Below are 22,201 nucleotides of genomic sequence, written 5' to 3' on the forward strand. Positions count from 1 at the left end.
ATAATCATAATACAATTATGATATTGGAGGAAAAACTAGGCTACTTGAATATTGTATTCGAGAATTTAGCAGTAGTCTAAATTGAATGAGTAATTGAATTTGCAGTGTTGACCGCAACAAGTATCAGGTGCACATCCCTCTGCCCCCAAAGATCGACCCGACTGTGACGATGATGCAGGTGGAGGAGAAGCCGGATGTCACCTACAGTGATGTCGGAGGCTGCAAGGAGCAGATCGAGAAGCTCAGAGAAGTCGTCGAAATACCTCTTCTGCATGTAAGCCAATTTCACAATCGATTCATCAATATCGCGGGTATTTAACTGTCAGTTATGAGTTGTGTAAGGTAAACAAAATGAATGAGTTCACTTTTGAGGTTTAGGTTGCGCGACTTATCGATCACGCTATAGCCAAAGAGTAACTCAGATTGGCTTGTTGGCACCAGTACGCTCCATGTATGTTGCTATATGGTGAGTTGAATATACTGAAGTGTAAAAACGCCGGATTTATTCACTAAAACCATGTGTAACAGGTTGTCATAAATGTATCCATTTAAAATGAGAGGTAGTTTCTGAAAATGACATTCAATACGCTCGTTGTTCTAATAAATGTGGTTATGTCAACTTCTGGTAATCTTGTTAATAAATTATGTATAACGAATATTTATGTCTGCTCCAATTTAATAATTTCTGTGTAATGAATGCGATTTAGTGAAATATATGCTTTTTAATTGAAACTATTTGAAATTGTCATTACCGGTGAGAATCTATCGAAAGCATTCTTAGTATTTCAAATCAAAAGGTTGTTTAATAAATAAATGACTGTCATTACTTCAAATTCAATAATATATTCTAAGTTGATCAAATTTGTTCCTCCCATTCCAATAATAATTATTTTAGTGACTTGAAACTTTGAAAACACACTTATGATTGTTGTTGTTTTTCAAATACACCTGGTCAATATTTACTACAAGATAATTATATATATTTAATACAGTATAATAAAATCTAATTCAGTAAACTATATATGTTATATTATTAGTATAATAGTAATTATATATTTAATACAGTAATTTCAGATTTTTTAATGTCGATTGGATGAAAAGTTAACTTCTCTACATTCCATAATTTTTATTACATAGGCCTAGGTAATTTCATTGTTCGCTATGAATTATTGATGGCACCTATGCTTCTGTATGAAAATTTTCGTACATGACTGAGTTTAAAGTAGTTTGTAAACGTCATGTTAATGTGTCAAGGAAGTTTCTTCTGGAAATAGGTATTTTTTGGTTTCAATGGTTCGTTTTGTGAACGCTATCTTCCAACGTTATAAAGTTATTTAAGGCAAAAGTTCCATGTTCACATTCAAAATTAGCATGAATAATAATTCAATGTTGTTTTCTTGACGTTTTCAGCCTGAGAAATTCGTGAATCTTGGAATCGAGCCGCCGAAAGGTGTTCTGCTGTTTGGACCCCCTGGCACAGGAAAGACTCTGTGTGCCAGAGCTGTGGCCAATCGCACAGATGCCTGCTTCATTCGTGTTATCGGCTCAGAGCTAGTACAGAAATACGTTGGAGAGGTGAGATAAAACCAGAAAAATATAACCTCCAATTTAATTGATTTTTTAAAGAGGATCCAAACATGTGAATATTCATCCTCAATTACGTTACATAGGTCATTCTTGTTGGTTCCACAAAGCTCTGTTTCCTTCAAAATCAAATACTGAGATTTGTAATTGTATTTAATATGGAAAAGAAAGTATCAAATACTGAAATTTGTAATTGTATTTAATATGGAAAAGAAAGTATCAAATACTGAGATTTGTAATTGTATTTAATATGGAAAAGAAAGTATCAAATACTGAGATTTGTAATTGTATTTAATATGGAAAAGAAAGTATCTGCTACATTGGACCGCCTGAATAAAAACTAGTAAGACGAGTGCAAGTTTTTAAATTTCAAGTAAAACAATGTGAATAAACTTCCGAGTATAATCGAAACGGTTTGCTTGCAAGTATTTTCTTGCGAGACAGCAAAATATTGTTAGAATATGAGTAGGTGCTCGGCAGATTAGCTTAATTTATTCGACCATCATGAATCAAGAGTGACTCAACACTTGAGTGTATTTTTTATAACTCAAGATAAAATTATATACGTCAAGCAAAAGAGATTCCCTATTTGGGTTATCATTCTTCAAATTTAAATTCATCACCATCATATGGGTCTTTCTCAAGTCTCTACCTGATAATTTTACCAAAAGAAACAAATCTTTTGTTTACATCTTCGTTGAATACACTGCATACAATTCTGACATCAGACTCTACCTTGTAAATCAACGACTATTTCTTGCCATGGAAGCATTTACTCCCGATCATTCACATCAATTTATTTAGGCATTTTGTTGACGACCCTCAAACATTTTATTGGGAGTAAAAGTTTAATTCACTTAGATTTTAACGTTTACTTGTCTCTTGATAATGATCGATAAATCACTCGCCCTACTCGTTTTTATTCACCCAGCCCAAGTATCTCACTAAACTTATTTTTCTAGTTTCTCCTAAATTCGATTGCATACAAATAAAACCACATAGTGATTCACACATGGATTGGTTGCTCACATCCATAATAATAAGCACTACGGGCTTTCAATAATGTTTTTTGAGCTTCCAGTTATAAGGAGGGTCGTTGATTTCAACTTACGATACATAAAAAACGAATGTATAGAAAAGAATAATTTCATCACTTAAAAAGTTGCATACTCTTATGATACGCCCTATCGCTTGTCTTATGTTGGCATTATGTAATCTGAGGTTGAACAATATGACTATCGCACTTGAAAGTATTTGCGAAAGTAGTTTAGTCGAAACTGTAACTACAATTAATTGTTGCTTAGTTAAAATTCTAATACTTTGTTGCCTGCTAATAGGCTACATTGTACTTCCACTAACCTATTGTGCGTTGCTAAATTACCAAAAGGCATTAGAAATTTACAGTATAGTTTTTTTGTACTGTATTTTATTCAATTACCTTGTTAATGCCTTGTTGTGTAGGCTTTATGTGATTCATTTCAACTGTTTGTGTTTGTGATAATTCTTTTGGGATTGTATTAAAATTAATTGTGATTTTACTTGATGCGTCTTGAATCACAGAATATTCAATCTTCTTTCTCCTGACTCTCATCTCTGTTGTGGATGTAGTGTTATGTTTGTTGTTGCTTATTCTTTAACTGTTCATGGTGTTTTAACTGATGTATATTCAAAGGCAGATCAATGTTAATTTCAATTTGACTTGAATGTAGGGCGCCCGTATGGTGCGAGAACTGTTCGAGATGGCTCGCAGCAAGAAGGCGTGTCTGATCTTCTTCGACGAGATCGACGCGATTGGCGGCACTCGGTTCGACGACGGCGCGGGAGGGGACAACGAGGTGCAGAGGACCATGTTGGAGCTCATCAACCAGCTCGACGGTTTCGATCCAAGGGGTAACATCAAGGTCAGCTAAATAGTTCAACATTAATTACATTTTTCATGCTATTCACCAATTATGTTTACATTTCATATAGATTTCTAGATAGATTATTACATTTTTAAACAAATATTCTCGTTACAATTCATATTGAATCTCATGAAAAAAGGCTCCATTCAATAAGTCGAATTCATAAAATATATTTTTCCAATCTCATCTGATATTGTCAAGTAATACAATATGTTTTTTAACATATTAGCTCACTGAAATTCCACTCCACCTCTTACGGGCTAATGCCTAGGGTTGTCCACTTTCATTTTGTATATTATGTTATTTTGTGAAATGGATAAATAGATTGGTGATTTATTGATAATTCATAAGCATTTCCATTGTATATAAGTTAAATTCAAAGTAAACCTATAAAATCAATAATGTAATAAAAAATGGAAACTATAAATATTTTCGATTTTTGTATTGAATATTACATCTTTGGAATACTTAATCAGTTGATTTGTTGGAAAAACCCAAAACATTATACTGACTTATTGAAACTGACCTATTTGTCCGTAGCGTTTGTGGTATTCCTTTTTCAATATAATTCACATTAATGAGCTCATTAAGTTTTTTAACGACCCTTATTCCCACCAATAGATCCGTACATTGTTAAGCTGGATTCCCATACAACAGTGACAGTGAAAATATAATTCCTTCAAGTTGTACGGAGCTATTTATACTGGGTCGGCCGGGCTGAGTGGGAATAGTCCAATCACAACTCGTGGGAGTTATATTTTCACGGTGCACTGTCACTGTTGTGTAGGAGTTCAGCTTTATCGATCGTTGTTTTTGAAATAAGCCTTAAATAATTTACACACATTCATTGGTCCATTCAGAGAAAACTTTCTCATACGTACCTGTCTTAATGTTATTGAATTATTATATGAGTTGATAATAGAGCTACTCTCTGCAGATAATAATTCGGTGGATGACCAGCTTTATGTTGAGCCTGTTGTTTTGCTTGCAATGTTTCCCTGATTAGGTGACGATTAGTTTAATATTGTATTAATATTAAAATGTGGTTGTAGGTGTTGATGGCAACCAACCGGCCGGACACCCTGGACCCGGCACTGATGCGGCCCGGTCGACTGGACAGGAAGGTGGAGTTCGGTCTGCCCGACCTGGAGGGACGAACCCACATTTTCAAAATCCACGCTCGCTCCATGAGTGTCGAACGAGACATTCGTTTCGAACTTCTGGCTAGGCTGTGTCCTAACAGTACTGGTGAGTATTCCTCTCACATTTAGTTCCTCTCTTCATCTTATATACAGTATTTTCATGATAAGTGTTTATAAAGATGAATAGATTGACTGCTGGATGAATGGATCGATTGATTGATTGGTATTGATAAAACCTTTCGCCTCATTTTGATCAAATATTTATATTGAAAAAAAAACACTCACGGAACAATATTCTCCTTTTTGACTATTGAAGTACAATTGAATATTTAAGTACAAGTACAATTTAAGGTATATTTGCCTTACTTATACATATCATTACATACATATTACATACATATATTTAAAAGTAGCCCTAAAGAAAAAATACATTGAAAGCATTTATAAATCATGGAATCAGAAACGTGAAAGGTAAATCAAACCATCAACTAGAAATCCAAATGTATACGACTAACGTACGTATTCAGGAGTTATTCATTCTATAGTGGTTGGAAGCAATTTTTAATGATAATGTCCAATGGTTATTAAGGAGTAATATGAAATAATATGATTTTTGTCTAAAACTGGAAGATAGAAAAAATATTACAAATGTACAAGTTGAGGTTATTGATCTTGTATATTTCAATGTACAACAAATTTTGTTGTTTTTGAAGCTTCTTGATTTTTCTTGTGCGTAATCTCTGCAAAATTGGATATGAATATTATATTGTTCCCTGTTTTGAATGGTTTTTCTTTAGACATTTGTATTTGACTTCACTCGGAACATCCCTCACTAATTTAAATTCCTCATAAGCTTCCCTAACAATATTTCTTTGAGTAAGAATATCTTCAGTTATCCATTCATCTACTTTGTTTAATTTACTTTTTACTTTGACTTTTTTTATTGGACAGCATACACTAATGTGAAATCTTAGAGTATCAATGAATTGCTTATATTTGTAATTTAGGTTACAACTGTTATAAACACTACTCCAATTTTCTTGAAGCAGTTCCTGCTTCAAACAATTTATATTTCCTAGCTCATATTGCTGAATTTCTTTCACAAAAGTTTTTTTTCTGCTGGGATTCTGGCCCTGCAACTTAACATCTAAAATTTGATAGTTATGATCTGATAGATCTGAGCTACCTAACCTGACATTACAACCTTCTATATTTGTGAGGATATTATCAATAATTGTCTGTGAAGTTCGAGTTACTCTTGTATATTCGTGGACCTTAATTTCTAAATTATTCATATTAATAATATCTCTAATATCCTCTGTCATTTTATCCTGCCTGGCAAAATCGGTATTGAAATCTCCTACTACTATAACATTTGTGAAACGAGCGGTTGTAATTTCCAAAAGTGTATGGAGCAGCTCACAAAATTTTTGCCAGTCTCCATTTGGTGACCTATAGATACCTAACACTGCTACCTCAAATCGATCATCAATTTTTAACCTTAGTCCCGTCACCTCTAAATCCATCTCAACAGAAAATCTCTTAACAAAATCCAGTTCATAAGTTTGGGTATGTTTAGCATTGCTAGTGAATATACATACACCACCACTTCTATGAGCTATTCTACAAAATTCTGATCTCAGTGAATAGCCTGGAATCCTAACTTGATTTATTTCCTTTATTTTTAAGCCATGCTCTGTGAAAATAACAATGTCAGGATCCTCCTGTTTAAGAAATACTTCTAATCTGTCAATTTTGTTGCGAAGATACTGAATATTTTGATGATAAATACTAAAAACCTTACCATCTTGTGCTACTCTATCTCTAGCATTTGTAGCTATTTCCCTTTCCCTGTTTTGAGCCAATTTACTAAAAAATCGTTATTTGTTTTTTTGACTGTTTTTAAACCAGAGGATTGCAAACGGCTTTCAATCAGCTCTGCCAATCTATTACAAAAGATTACTTTGCCAGATCGATTTAGATGCAACCCATGATTAGTGAAGTTATGTCTTTTCAGCCTTTCATTTAGAAAACAAATCCCCAGTTGTTTAGAATTCTTATTTTTTAGGCTGTTGATTGTATTATGGATTGATTTGTTTGTCGAATTGATTGCTTCATTTAATTCTGGCCTATCAAACCTATTAGGAATAGTACTTATTATTAAGTTTGTTTTTTTGCTGAGTGGCACAATTTCCTTGATTTTTTCTGTTACTTGAGGAAGATGATTCAAGTTAGGTTCATTTATATTATTTGAGCCACCCAGTACAATTAGATAGTCATTTTCATCAAAGTCTTTAGTTTGTTCCCTAGCTGACTCTACAACTGCATTAATTGATGCACTTGGCTTGAAAAAACATTGGACATCAAATTTATTTTTTAATCTTTTATCAAGGAGATCACTGCAATCACGTCCATGACTGGACGTCAGTAGCAGAACTCTCCCTTTCCTATCTTTATTTCCCTCAGCTATATTTTTGGTTGCTGTCTTCAAAACCTCACTGTACGTTTTATTTCGACCATTTTCAGAGCATTTCCCATCATTTAGGTTAGATTCTATTTTTTTGCATTTGGACGGAGGTTCTATCATACATTTAGTATTATCAAATTTAGATTTTAGTTTCTTTATTTCCTCCGACATTAGACTACATTGATTTTTTAGATTTAGTATTTCTTTTTTATGGTCTTCATCTTGTAATTTTATAATCAGTTCCAAAGATTTAATTTCTTCTACCATCCCTAACCTTTCTTCCTCAGACGTTTTTAAGTTACTTCTAATTGGTTTTTTAAATTAGTGTGGCTACTTTGTAGTTGAGCAACTTTTTCGGCTAAAGTAGTTTGAAGAACTGGGGTTTTTGGTTTTGGCGTTTTTGAATTTTGGTTTTGGGAACGCGTAAGTACCGTTCCTTCGGTGTTTTACTTGAGCTCATCTTCCTATCTAAGAAATTATATTACTTGCAATAATAATAATTGATTTATAAATGATAGGATTTTAATTTGGTTATAATTTTAGTCAAGTAAACTATCTATGTTTATTTTTAAATCTCGAAAACCTAACCTCAAAATAACCTCTAAACGATGTTTGGCTTATAAAATAGAATTAAGAATTAAAATCTAAAACAAAATGATAAAACGTGATCAAGAAACAATTAATAATGAAATTAATACAAAATTTGTACTTATCTGTGACTATTTATAACACAAAATCTTCCAAAACCCAGGAGCGAAATTATGTATGACTTTCATTCACATCACCAAGGTCATCTCCCAAGGTAATCAGTTGATTTGTTGGAAAAACCCAAAACATTATACTGACTTATTGAAACTGACCTATTTGTCCGTAGCGTTTGTGGTATTCCTTTTTCAATATAATTCACATTAATGAGCTCATTAAGTTTTTTAACGACCCTTATTCCCACCAATAGATCCGTACATTGTTAAGCTGGATTCCCACACAACAGTGACAGTGAACAGTGAAAATATAATTCCTTCAAGTTGTAACGGAGCTATTTATACTGGCTCGGCCGGGCTGAGTGGGAATAGTCCAATCACAACTCGTGGGAGTTATATTTTCACGGTGCACTGTCACTGTTGTGTAGGAGTTCAGCTTTATCGATCGTTGTTTTTGAAATAAGCCTTAAATAATTTACACACATTCATTGGTCCATTCAGAGAAAACTTTCTCATACGTACCTGTCTTAATGTTATTGAATTATTATATGAGTTGATAATAGAGCTACTCTCTGCAGATAATAATTCGGTGGATGACCAGCTTTATGTTGAGCCTGTTGTTTTGCTTGCAATGTTTCCCTGTTCATGGTGTTTTAACTGATGTATATTCAAAGGCAGATCAATGTTAATTTCAATTTGACTTGAATGTAGGGCGCCCGTATGGTGCGAGAACTGTTCGAGATGGCTCGCAGCAAGAAGGCGTGTCTGATCTTCTTCGACGAGATCGACGCGATTGGCGGCACTCGGTTCGACGACGGCGCGGGAGGGGACAACGAGGTGCAGAGGACCATGTTGGAGCTCATCAACCAGCTCGACGGTTTCGATCCAAGGGGTAACATCAAGGTCAGCTAAATAGTTCAACATTAATTACATTTTTCATGCTATTCACCAATTATGTTTACATTTCATATAGATTTCTAGATAGATTATTACATTTTTAAACAAATATTCTCGTTACAATTCATATTGAATCTCATGAAAAAGGCTCCATTCAATAAGTCGAATTCATAAAATATATTTTTCCAATCTCATCTGATATTGTCAAGTAATACAATATGTTTTTTAACATATTAGCTCACTGAAATTCCACTCCACCTCTTACGGGCTAATGCCTAGGGTTGTCCACTTTCATTTTGTATATTATGTTATTTTGTGAAATGGATAAATAGATTGGTGATTTATTGATAATTCATAAGCATTTCCATTGTATATAAGTTAAATTCAAAGTAAACCTATAAAATCAATAATGTAATAAAAAATGGAAACTATAAATATTTTCGATTTTTGTATTGAATATTACATCTTTGGAATACTTAATCAGTTGATTTGTTGGAAAAACCCAAAACATTATACTGACTTATTGAAACTGACCTATTTGTCCGTAGCGTTTGTGGTATTCCTTTTTCAATATAATTCACATTAATGAGCTCATTAAGTTTTTTAACGACCCTTATTCCCACCAATAGATCCGTACATTGTTAAGCTGGATTCCCATACAACAGTGACAGTGAAAATATAATTCCTTCAAGTTGTACCGGAGCTATTTATACTGGGTCGGCCGGGCTGAGTGGGAATAGTCCAATCACAACTCGTGGGAGTTATATTTTCACGGTGCACTGTCACTGTTGTGTAGGAGTTCAGCTTTATCGATCGTTGTTTTTGAAATAAGCCTTAAATAATTTACACACATTCATTGGTCCATTCAGAGAAAACTTTCTCATACGTACCTGTCTTAATGTTATTGAATTATTATATGAGTTGATAATAGAGCTACTCTCTGCAGATAATAATTCGGTGGATGACCAGCTTTATGTTGAGCCTGTTGTTTTGCTTGCAATGTTTCCCTGATTAGGTGACGATTAGTTTAATATTGTATTAATATTAAAATGTGGTTGTAGGTGTTGATGGCAACCAACCGGCCGGACACCCTGGACCCGGCACTGATGCGGCCCGGTCGACTGGACAGGAAGGTGGAGTTCGGTCTGCCCGACCTGGAGGGACGAACCCACATTTTCAAAATCCACGCTCGCTCCATGAGTGTCGAACGAGACATTCGTTTCGAACTTCTGGCTAGGCTGTGTCCTAACAGTACTGGTGAGTATTCCTCTCACATTTAGTTCCTCTCTTCATCTTATATACAGTATTTTCATGATAAGTGTTTATAAAGATGAATAGATTGACTGCTGGATGAATGGATCGATTGATTGATTGGTATTGATAAAACCTTTCGCCTCATTTTGATCAAATATTTATATTGAAAAAAAAACACTCACGGAACAATATTCTCCTTTTTGACTATTGAAGTACAATTGAATATTTAAGTACAAGTACAATTTAAGGTATATTTACCTTACTTATACATATCATTACATACATATTACATACATATATTTAAAAGTAGCCCTAAAGAAAAAATACATTGAAAGCATTTATAAATCATGGAATCAGAAACGTGAAAGGTAAATCAAACCATCAACTAGAAATCCAAATGTATACGACTAACGTACGTATTCAGGAGTTATTCATTCTATAGTGGTTGGAAGCAATTTTTAATGATAATGTCCAATGGTTATTAAGGAGTAATATGAAATAATATGATTTTTGTCTAAAACTGGAAGATAGAAAAAATATTACAAATGTACAAGTTGAGGTTATTGATCTTGTATATTTCAATGTACAACAAATTTTGTTGTTTTTGAAGCTTCTTGATTTTTCTTGTGCGTAATCTCTGCAAAATTGGATATGAATATTATATTGTTCCCTGTTTTGAATGGTTTAGATTGTATTGATTTCCCAATTTTTCACCGACAGAGAAACTTCTGCATATCTGTATTTTTAAAAACTTTTCGAGTACCATATATATAAATTGATTCGTTCTAAGTTATTTACTGAACCATTTCAAATACTGTACACCTATTGAACAAATTTTGGCTTCCAATTTATCAAAGTTTACTGTTATAATCAGACAAATCCCATTCTTACTACAAGTGTAATTGTGTTTCAGGTGCCGAGATCAGATCAGTGTGTACGGAAGCTGGTATGTTTGCCATCAGAGCTCGTCGGAAGGTCGCTACCGAAAAGGATTTCTTGGAAGCTGTTAACAAAGTTATCAAGTCCTATGCTAAGTTCTCTGCTACTCCCAGATACATGACTTACAATTAATTCAATAGCTTGAATTTCACTGGTATTTGAAATGATCGTGAATTGAAATTCACGATTCTTCATTTTCTAATCACAATAATTTTCTGAATGTCAAAATATATAACATTTCTATTAATTGAGATTGTTACTCACTTTTCTCCCTTGCTTCCTACATGGTTCCTGTTCTGTCTTCACAAGTTTGCAGTTTTAGTTCAACGCAAATTTTCCTGTAATGAATAAGAACAGTATTGACGCTGTTGAACCATTGATGGATAACAGCTATTATTCATTGTTTACAAAATCTTGCTATCAAGGAATCACCCACCTTATCCTTAGCTGTTCCACAATTCGTGGAATTGCAGCTGGCAATATGGCTGATTGTCTGACCTATCATAGGATATTGTTTTTAATAGAGCTGGTTTTCTCCATCAATAGAGATAACTCTGTTTGATCAAACTGGTTTAGTAGATTTAACTCTATTTTACTGTTTGAACTTGATGAATCAACAGTATTTAATTTGATTACTTGTCATTTAATTCAAAACATCATCAACAACAATGACAGTTTTCAAATGTGTTACTAAATCCACATCCCAATGTTGATGAACAATTTAAACATAAGACGTACCCCAAAAAAACAATACAATGAATGAATTAATATATGAATAAAACCAAAGCATATGCTCATGAGCATGAGCATGGAGCGTAAGGTTTTGCTCATGAGCATTTGCTCATTTTTATATAAGCTTTACCTTATGCTCCTGAACTCTGGAGCAAATGCTCACGTATTTTAAAGATTTTTTATCAGCTGATTCGCCTTTGTGACCTTACTTTGTTTTTATAGCTCACGTAAGCGCTAAATATGCAAGTAGGAGACATTGCTTGTGTTTGCGTCTTCTGCTCTTAGTCCAGTCACTATATACATTGGTGCATGCAATTTATATTGTAGTTCTGATTTTTTAATATATTATTTGGGTACTTAAGAGAAGTCCACAAGCAATTTCTTCATGCAAAATTTCCTTGTGCTAGATACATAGTGGCCCCCAAAAACCGCGTATTTTCGGCTCATTTTCCAGTTTTCAGCTATTTCTGCCAAATCTCGTGATCGGACAGAAAAATTTGCTCTTGCCTTTTTTTAGATTATAAAATTCTGAATGAAATGAGATCATTCAGAACTCTCTATTTCCAATGAGTACTGAGTTATGATTTTTCAAAAATGAGTGAAATTTGAAGAAAAAATCAATTTTAGTTTTTGATCAACAATATCTTTCGATTGTTACCATTTAGATGTATAATTCAAAATCCCTCTGGGCTTATTTTTGCGCTCTGCAATCTGAAATCATTTAAAGAGCTCTATCTCACATAGATTTCCAGGTAGGCTACACCTGACAACAATGCTCCTTGTATTGTGAAAAACACTAATTTTCAGCTTCAACCATCATCACCAACTGTGTCCTCACATTGATATTTCGCACAAATAGCTGAAAACTGGAAAATGAGCCGAAAATACGAGGTTTTTAGGCCATCCTGTATCTAGCACAAGGAAATTTTGCATGAAGAAATTGGTTGTGGACTCCTCTCATGTACCCAAATAATATATTAAAAAATCAGAACTACAATATAAATTGCAAGCACACCCCCTTTTTTATGTCTATATAGACTGGACTATCTGTTTTCTATTTATGAATTGAGTTTTAGGGTTAACGCGCACTAGCACGGCCAAGACCAAGACCAGTACGGGTCTGGAACAGCAGGACCACAACCTCGACCAAGACCAAAGTTTTACATTCATAAATGTACTGGTCTGGCAATTGGTCTGTGCGACCAGAGCCTACTGCTGTGGTCGTGCGTTTGTCGTGTCTTGGTCTGACTAGTGCTCCATATCATTTCAGGTTGTCCTGGCTGCAAGTTCTTGGTCTTGGTCTTGGCCGTACTAGTGCGCGTCTACCCTTAGGTTAGCTGAGTTTAGAATTTTTAAATAATAGCGTTTAAACATGTCATCTCTATAATAATCTTCAGCATTATCTTATAATATCAATAGTCTTCTTATAATCGTCTATACTCTCATCTTCTCAAATGCCTATTTCCTATTTTGTGATGGCTATCTTTATATCAGATAGCTAACTATCTTTTGTATTTATTCTTTTGTAGGAATAATGGTGATATATATAATGAATGGTTGAATCTAAAAAGAGTTTTATAGTTCTCCTTTATTGGTTGTGATCGTATTTGGTATAGTCTCCTCTTCCTCATACGAATTAGTTGAGCCATTTTACTATGAGCAAAAGGTGATAAGCTGCTCTAGACTAGACTCACCTTTTTTGAAGCATTTGCTTCAAAAGTTGAGCAAATGCTCTAGTTTATTTATACAATTTTGAGTATAAGCTTTTACTTTTGAGCAAATCCTCAAACTATTTTTTTGATGAGCATGAGCAAAAGGTTTTCCTCACGTTTATTCATAGAAAATGGAGCAAATGCTCCTTATTTTAGAAATATAAGCAAATGCTCAACTTTATTCATATGTCCCATTATATTGGATCATGAAAGGTCGTATCAATAAATGCTTATATGAACTATTTCAGCAAAGCTTGCTTCGGTTGCCTTTAAAACATGAACCAATCAGTATAGTTGAATCTACTATACTAGATTGGATCACTAAAGTGTGTCTTGCTACCACAGTGAAAATTCTTTATACATTCAATCATATTCATTGTAAGTACATTAGAAAAAGTCTCCTATTCCACAACAAATTTTATTTTAATGTAAGTTTCATTTATTAACGTTAGCATTTTCTTCATGAACTTGGCAATAAATACCTTGGTTGAGACAGTTTTGGTTTAGCCAAAGAGAAACAGTTTCGATTTTATACCAGCTCATTGGACCTGCTCGTAGACTCGTTTTCTGAGACAATACTTACTTTCCTTGCCCGGATTTGAATTCGATGGACTTCCAAAATCTACCAGTGAATATTGCTTTGTCATTTGCTAAAAGCAGGTCCTTTTTATGGCATGCAATAATACTGAGCTTCTCACAGACCAGAAGATGCTCAGGGGTCTATGGGAGATCACACTCACAATTTTGATCATCCTTGTAACCCCATCTCTTCATAGTGCTCCCAAATCTTGAGACACCAGTTTTCAACCTATTTAGTGACCTCCATTCATGATATTGGAGAGGATAACTAGCTATCGTCCTCTCACCAGCCTTTATAGTGAGGAACAATTCGGAAGATCTCACAATTGTCTTTCACTAAGGCTCTCTGCTTAGAATAGCAGTCATAGCGTCCAACAACCCAAGGTGCTAGAGTAGTCAAACTCCACCATAAATCCGGGTACCCTACATCCTTGAACTCCTATCGAATCCATAATCTCTCATCTAGAATTGAAATCCTATATCAACCCTAGCCTTGGCGCATTCAACCTGGTCCCATACTATACCACATTTAATATTCACTCCAGAAACCTTCTGTTGTTTTTTCTTTTATCCATTATTTATTTTATTTTCCTTTCTCTATTTTTTTGCTTTGGAGCTTTCATGATCGCTGAAGCGGAAAGTTAATAACAACAGTCAGCAGGATTTTTTATTTTATTGGCATGTCTAAATTTTTTTTTGTCATTTGCCTTCTTTCTTGTTCTTTTCCTCATTAACCTTTTATCTTCGTTTACATATTTTGAATAAGTTTACTCTAAAATTCTTACTGAATCTTTCTCATCATCTGGCGGTGGTTGTTTGGTAATAGCATAGATAGAACATAAGGAGCCTACTAATATGCTTCTTTATCATTATTCTATATTGTAATAGTGATTGAATTGGCAATGACGTACATGATGGACACGAAAAGCTTATCAAACAACAGGCGGCGTCACCGAAGCGAACCTCTCACCACCGTACTCAAAATGAAGGATGTGAGTCAATAAACTAACTGGATGCAAATAGTAGTTCAAAGGCATCATGAGGTATCAGACAACATCACTGAACCTGTCACATATGGTGTTAACTAGACAACAAGTTGCAATCACCATTAGTCTAGACAGGGAGCAGAGCAGAGCAGAGCAGTGAGACAGCACAGATGAGTGACAATCGGTGGTCGGTTGAGCAGCGGCTGCTGGCTGGCGAGAAACGTGATCGATAATCGGCCTGTGTGACAATGGCTTTAGAAGGCGAACAATAGGTGAGCCGAACGAAGCGCATATTGACTGCTGGCTCCATTGTTTTCGCTGGCTCAGTCCCATTATTAATCGCTACCCCTCATCCCCACCCCCGCTCTACCACTACCTCTTGCAGCTCTGGCTGATTGCTACTTTCATCCGCTCGCTCGAGGAGTCATCCTCATCCTCATCCTCATCCAAAGCACTCTTGTCGTCCCCCAGAGTCGCCTCTCCTCTCGTGAGATGCGGCTCTTTGCTTTCTATTCGGCAGGTGGCTCGTAGCTGTCTCTATTGAACAAGCTAGCTTGCCCAGGTCAAGTTTCCCAAGAAAATAGTATTTTGGATTAATAAATTAAAATGTGGGGATTGTTTCCATTGATTTTTTCCTAAAAAAGTAAATTATTAATTAATCGAAATTTGGGTTTTATCTTTGCTGATTTAAAAAAGAAGATGTTTTGGATTAATATACAGTGGAACCTCGATAACACGGGCTAACTGGGACCGGAGCCTGTCCGAGTTAATGAAAATCCGGGTTAACCGAACTTCACATAGTTGCTTATGAAGACATGTCTAATTGCAATGACTAATCAGTGTGAGTTGCGTCATAAGCAACAATGTGAAGTATTGTGACTAAATGTGTCTTGTCTTGACTAATGGTGTGCGCCTAGCCTTACAGTACAGGAACTGAAAGTACTCATTAAAAAATATATTTCTTCTTTATTCAAATTTTGAGTGTAATTAAAATTAACTCAGGAATTCAAGCAAGATCCATCAATAGAAGAAGTGGAGTTAATTGAGACCCACATTCGTCGTCCTGATGACAAGAGCTCATCCACCTCTAATTGTAGGACATATCAAGCATAGCCTCTAATTAGAGGTGGCTTTGACGAGAGCCAACGGTGTCACCCCGTCCACCTTTTGCCCCCTAGATAACGTGATAATCGAGCCAATTGAAATTCTCTTATTTGTTGATTCGTTACTAGCAAGTAGTGGTACATGTCTTATTTTTAAATGAAATGAATTTGATTGAAGCTGTGCAAAATAAAAAGTTGTTTAAAAAGCCCGAATCAGTTGTTCAACTGATTTACCCGTTCGGCGTGATTTCTACAGAATTGTACAGCTCTAGTAAAAAGTATTAGGGCCGGTTTCCGAGCTCGGTATTTAGCTAAGTTCTAGACTTGAGGGTAACCGTCCACTGGAACCGTATTCAACCAATACGTTCGGCCGTTGGATCGGACGAATATGCTGGCCGTTAGTTCGACCGAACACGGTCGTCCATTGGAACAGTTTTATTCAGTCTAGTTCAGTAGTTGGCTGATTGCCAGAAAGTGAAGTGGCAAGCTAATTAATAGATTAATACTGTAGGGAAAGACATTCTTCTGTGTGTGTTTACTCACAAAGATAATAAAAAAAATTATAAAACAGAGCAAGTTCAAAAAACAAAAACAGACAAGACTGTGAAACAATTTTGAGGTTAGGATGATGTTGTCTCAGCTCGACTTCGGACGGATAGAGCCGGTAAATTCCATTCAATTCGGATCTAAAACTTGATCGGCCAAAGACGGCCGTGCACGGATGTATGAACCTGTTGCAATGGACAAGCATCTATAAAAATACTGAAATGAAGTGCATCTAACGGGTTATTCTCATAGAACATAATCTCATGAACTTATGTCATTGTGCAAAATATCAATGTGAGGACATTGTAGTTTGTGATGATGGTTGAAGCTGAAAATTTGGTGTTTTTTATAATACAGAGAGCATTGTTGTCAGGTGTACCTGGAAATGTATATGAGGTAGAGCGCTCTACCTGAACTCAGATTGTAGAGCACAAAAATACGCCCAGAGGGATTTTGAATTATACATCTGAATGGTACTGATCGGAAGATATTGTTGATCAAAAACTAAAATTAATCAAAATTGATTTTTTCTTCAAATTTTACACATTTTTGTAAAATTATAACTCAGTACTCATTGGAAATAGAGAGTTCTGAATGATCTCAATTCATTCAGAATTTTATAATCTAAAAAAAGGCAGGAGCAAAATTTTCTGTCCGATCACGAGATTTGGCAGAAATAGCTGAAAACTGGAAAATGAGCCGAAAATACGCGGTTTTTGGGGGCCACTATGTATCTAGCACAAGGAAATTTTGCATGAAGAAATTGCTTGTGGACTTCTCTTAAGTACCCAAATAATATATTAAAAATCAGAACTACAATATAAATTGCATGCACACCCCCTTTTTTTGTCTATATTGACTGGACTAAAGCTAGTTGCCTGGCAACCAAGTTTAGAATAATACTAATTGTTTGCAGTTATCGTTATCGGTTGTTAGTCAACAAATTTGTGTTCAAGTAAGCTGCTGATTGTACTAGTTTTGATCATAGATACAGCTCTATTTTCTCAGGGATTGCTGCTCGATATTACGGCATCAAAGTGAATTACATATTGCAGAAGTACCTACATATTAGGAATGAAGAAGAACTGGATTATGAAGTCGAAAGATTCACACAAGATATTCAAGAGGCAGCTTGGGAAAGTACACCATGAACAGTCCAAATAAAAAGACCAGATGGAAGACATTAACCCTCAAAGTGTATTGGATCTCAACCATGAGAAGAGACTAGCTAGGAAAAAGTGGCAGAGAACAAGAAATCCACAAGACAAGACCCATTTAAACTTTCTTGTTCAAAAAGTGAGAGATGGGATTAGAAACCATAAGGACTCGGTTACAAGTGAAACCTGGGGAGTGACAAAAACTCTGACTATTCACTCTGGAAGGCAGTAAAGTATCTCAAGAAACCATCTGTACAAGCTACTCCTATTAGGGAAACAAATGGCGATTGGGCTAGAAATAACAACCAAAATGCTAGGAGATTTGATGAACTCTTGGAAGAGGTTTTTCACTCAACTGGAGAAGAGTGCGTTAATGAGGGTAAATTTTCAACAGAAATAGGGGATATTCCAAAAGTTTTGTTGAATGAGCTGAAAGTTCTTATCAGAAATATAAATTTCAAGAAGGCTCCAGGATATGACCTTATTACTGGGGCAGTGCTCAAAAAACTTTGGAACAAAGCCCTGCAAAAATTGAGGAACATCATCAATGCAGCTTTAAGACTGATGTACATCCCAAATATATATGGAAGGTTGCTGAAGTCATAATGATTCCAAAAACAGGAAAACCACCACACGAGGCTTCATCTTATGAACCAATATCTCTTCCACCGATTTTGTCAAAAATTTTCGAGAAAGTGCTACCTAGGAGACTGCAGCCAATAATTGAAACAATGAAGCTAGTTCCAGATCATCAATTTGAGAAAGTCCTTGAGGAGAAAAAGTTCTGTGTAGCAGTCTTTCTTGATGTAGCTCAGGGGTTTGATAAAGTATGGCATGAGGGTCTGAACAGAAAACTCCAGAAAATACTACCCATCCAGTATTCAACAATATTGAGATCCTACCTATCAAACAGATACTTCAGGGTGAAACAAGGAGATAGCTACTCAAAGTTAACGAAAATTGAAGCAGGAGTGCCCCAAGGATGTGTTTTGGGGCTCATTCTCTACCTTCTTTACACAAATGATATTCCTGTACCAGAAGAAAACATCATTGCCACGTTTGCAGACGACACAGCTGTCCTAGTTTCAGGAGACAGAAACGAAGAAGCAACAAGAAAAATTCAGGCAAGTTTCACAAAAATTCAAAAATGGAATATAGACTGGAGAATTAAATTGAATGAAAAGAAGTCTGTGCATGTGACCTTCGCAAATAGACTGCATGATTACATACCAGTCAGAATCAACAACCACGTGATACCATATGCAAACGAGGCAAAATATGTTGGCATTACCCTGGATGCCAAACTTCGGTGGAAAAGCCATGTCAAGAAGAAGAGGGATGAGCTCATCTACAAGTATAGTACAAGTATATAGATGTATTGGCTGATAGGAAGGAATTCAAGCTTATCAACCTACAATAAAATTCTACTCTACAAACAAATAGGTACTGAGGCCTGTCTGGTTGTATGATGCGCAACTGTGGGGCTGTACAACAGAGAGAAATATTGGCGTCATCCAACGATTCCAAAACAAGTTTCTGCGAAATGCTGTCAATGCTTCATACTTCATCAGGAACGCCGACCTTCAGGTGGAGACAGTCAAGGAGATGATTGTAAAAACAGCAAGGACCTATGAAGAGGCTCTACATGACTACCAAAATGTTGAGGCAATCCAGCTTTTGGACAACTCAACATGGACGAGGAGATTGGAAAGAAAGAAGCCAACAGATCTGGTGTAAACCTCCAGGAGTGTTTAGTGAAAGTGGAAAAAAATTTAATACCTATATCAAGTTAGTGCAGTGATCATGAATGAACTAATTTAAAACAAGGAGAAGCTATTACAAGATTATTTTTGAAAATGACTTCAAGTAGGTATTATTTTAGGATAGAAAAAATGGTCGTTAGTCCTAGTACTAGTAACAGTTATATTCAATAAAAAAAAATAAAAAAATATTGCAGAAGTACTAATATATAAATATTTTTATTACGAGAGGCTCGGATTCTAGGGGGAAAATGTTCTAATGATATGATAGGAAGTACAATTTCCATAAGTCACAGTTCAAACTACTACAGTAAACATTTTGAAATCGATTAAAAATAATCCAAAAAAATAGATTTTCCAAAGGAAATGTACGGTAGTAAGTTGCGCTCTTATTAAAAAATATTCCTAAATTACCAATTCATAGGTTAGATGTTTATATGTTTCTATTTTACCGGATCTCGAAAACGGCTCTAACGATTCTCACGAAATTCAGAATAAAGTAGGTTTATAATATAAAAATTCGATTGCACTAGGTCTCATCCCTTGGAAAACTCACTGAAGGACATTAAAAGGATAATTATTATTCATCCTTTGAAAAACATCTGATAATAATCATTTCGTCGTCTGTTGATGATGGAATGAGTGACAGAGTTCATGTGTGTGGGACTGTGTCAAAATTATGACTCAGCTGTTGAACTTTTGTAATCATTCAATCAGGTACTTGCTGACGGTTGCAAAAATGCCGGGTTATTTTTAATCCTAATTAATTCCAGTAGAACCATCTTTTTGAAATGGTCTTCTCTGATTTGGTTCACGTGATATTATTCAGGATTAAAATTTAACAGGGTTTTGTGCAACCGGGCCTTTGTGAGGGAAATTTTTGTATTCCTCTTGGAATTAATCTCAATTCACAGTGATTAGATAGAACATTTCTTTATGAACTATGCATATTAATATAATTTCTTCTTTCGTAATAAATTTTTTATGCTTTTGTACCCCAGAGCGAAGCTCGGTCCCCGATATTTCTAGTAAAATAAACAATTTTTTGTTATGAATTGAACTGGATAGCATCGATTTGTATTTGGGTGAATAATTACGACTATTTATGATTTCCCTTTGTCGATTACTGTTGTTTCAACTCTTTTCGTTTGCTACCAGTAATTAAATCACCATATTACCGTAACTAATATTACCAGCTACTAATTGCCGTATCAAAAAATTATACTCTATTATTCTGGTTACAATATTAGTTGAAGCTTCACACAATATTATAGGTACTGAATCCAGAGAATTGTCAGACTCAGTCTGATTCAAAGTCAGACTAACTTATCGAAATGACAATTTCAGCCGATTGAAATAGTATGATATTGATAAATCATAATAAACATGAAATTGTCATACTATTTGTAATTCCATGATTTCTAAAGTTGTCAAGCTTGAGAAACTGTTGTCTCATTTAATGTAATAATTATAATGTCTGACACGCATGAATAATGAAACCTTTTTAAAGGTATGTATTGATAAGGGGGGGTTTGTAATTGAAAAACAATTTTCGACCATCGTACTATGTGTAAAAGACATAAAAACATCAAATATGATGCGCGTCATTTTCACATCCCACCAGATCTATAAGAAGCTGCGGGAAGTCTTCCGACAGCCTTTTTTCTGAAGTACCTACGTACGCTAGTAGACGTCGAGCAGTTGGAGAGTTGAGCAACTGACGTAATGAAGTCTGTGAGACAGAGATGCCGCGACGATATTCAAGACGGATAAGATGCGGTGGAAGATAAGGGTTTGCAGCTGGATTTAAGGTCCACCGATTGGCTGCAATCGATAAGCTGAGATCAATATCGTCGCCGTCGCCGCCGCTGCTGTCTTCATAATGAGCCTCTTACATAACGGTTAAGGAGAGCTAAGTCGCTGCTTAGTGGCCAGACGTCATTTTGCTGCTCGCTCACTCACTCACTCACTCACTCTCGCATTGATCGCAGTCACTCACCACTTCAGACGACGACACCGACGATGACAAGCCAACGAGCTGAAGAGGAGGAGAAGGAGATTAAGAGGAGGTGAAGACGGTGGAGAAGGAGATGAAGAGGAGGAGAAAGAGATGAGTGCTACTCAGGACTTAGCTGCCATGCAACGCACGTACTACACCAAAATGCCCTCCCAAATGTAAGGGTTTGCTACGACGAAAATTCTACTCAAGAAGGTAGTAGGTAGAATGCATACGAACTTCCACTTAGGAAGAGCTTTGGATTATGCATTGAAAATTCTCTGATATAGAATTTTCCAAAGTAATATTTCAAAAGCTCACATAAAGAAAAGAAGTTGGAAAAAAGTCAGAAGTTAGAAAAGAAGTCACATAAGTCGAAGTTGGAAAAGTTCAAACAATCATTCTCAATATCAATTTTTCAAATTTGCCTTAGTTTTAATTTCGAGCTTCAGTGTTGTTAATCTATTCGTCAATATTGCTTAACATCCCAGGCAGTGTGAAACGGGGTACTGAGATGTGGGAATAATATTGTCCCAAAAGGCTGATTGATGTTCCGAGTTAGGTAGTTGTTTCATGAGTTATGTTTCGATAAATTGTAATTTAATAATTACAAAAACATATTTGAACCATTTGATTGTTTCAATGAAATTCATTAATATCAAATAAGCTCAATAAGTAATTCTTGATGATTTCCGTTTGAAAATACAATAATAATTTTTTATATGATAGCTTTGAATTGAGA

At 35.3% G+C, this 22,201-nt stretch overlaps 1 protein-coding gene across 1 annotated transcript in view; it reads left to right on the plus strand.

The window, feature by feature from the left end:
* The window catches only part of LOC111050700 (26S proteasome regulatory subunit 7), a 33,617-nt gene extending 22,481 nt beyond the window's left edge, over positions 1-11,136 (plus strand). The window contains exons 5-9 of the mRNA XM_039425276.1: positions 106-274; positions 1,411-1,575; positions 3,294-3,485; positions 4,541-4,736; positions 10,863-11,136. Coding sequence (XP_039281210.1) covers positions 106-274; positions 1,411-1,575; positions 3,294-3,485; positions 4,541-4,736; positions 10,863-11,020 — 880 coding nt within the window. The 3' untranslated portion in view covers positions 11,021-11,136. The remainder of the gene's footprint in view (positions 1-105; positions 275-1,410; positions 1,576-3,293; positions 3,486-4,540; positions 4,737-10,862) is intronic.
* The last annotated feature ends 11,065 nt before the right edge of the window (positions 11,137-22,201 follow it).

Source organism: Nilaparvata lugens, chromosome 1 (genome assembly GCF_014356525.2).
Source record: "Nilaparvata lugens isolate BPH chromosome 1, ASM1435652v1, whole genome shotgun sequence".
In the NCBI taxonomy this organism is placed as follows: domain Eukaryota; kingdom Metazoa; phylum Arthropoda; class Insecta; order Hemiptera; family Delphacidae; genus Nilaparvata; species Nilaparvata lugens.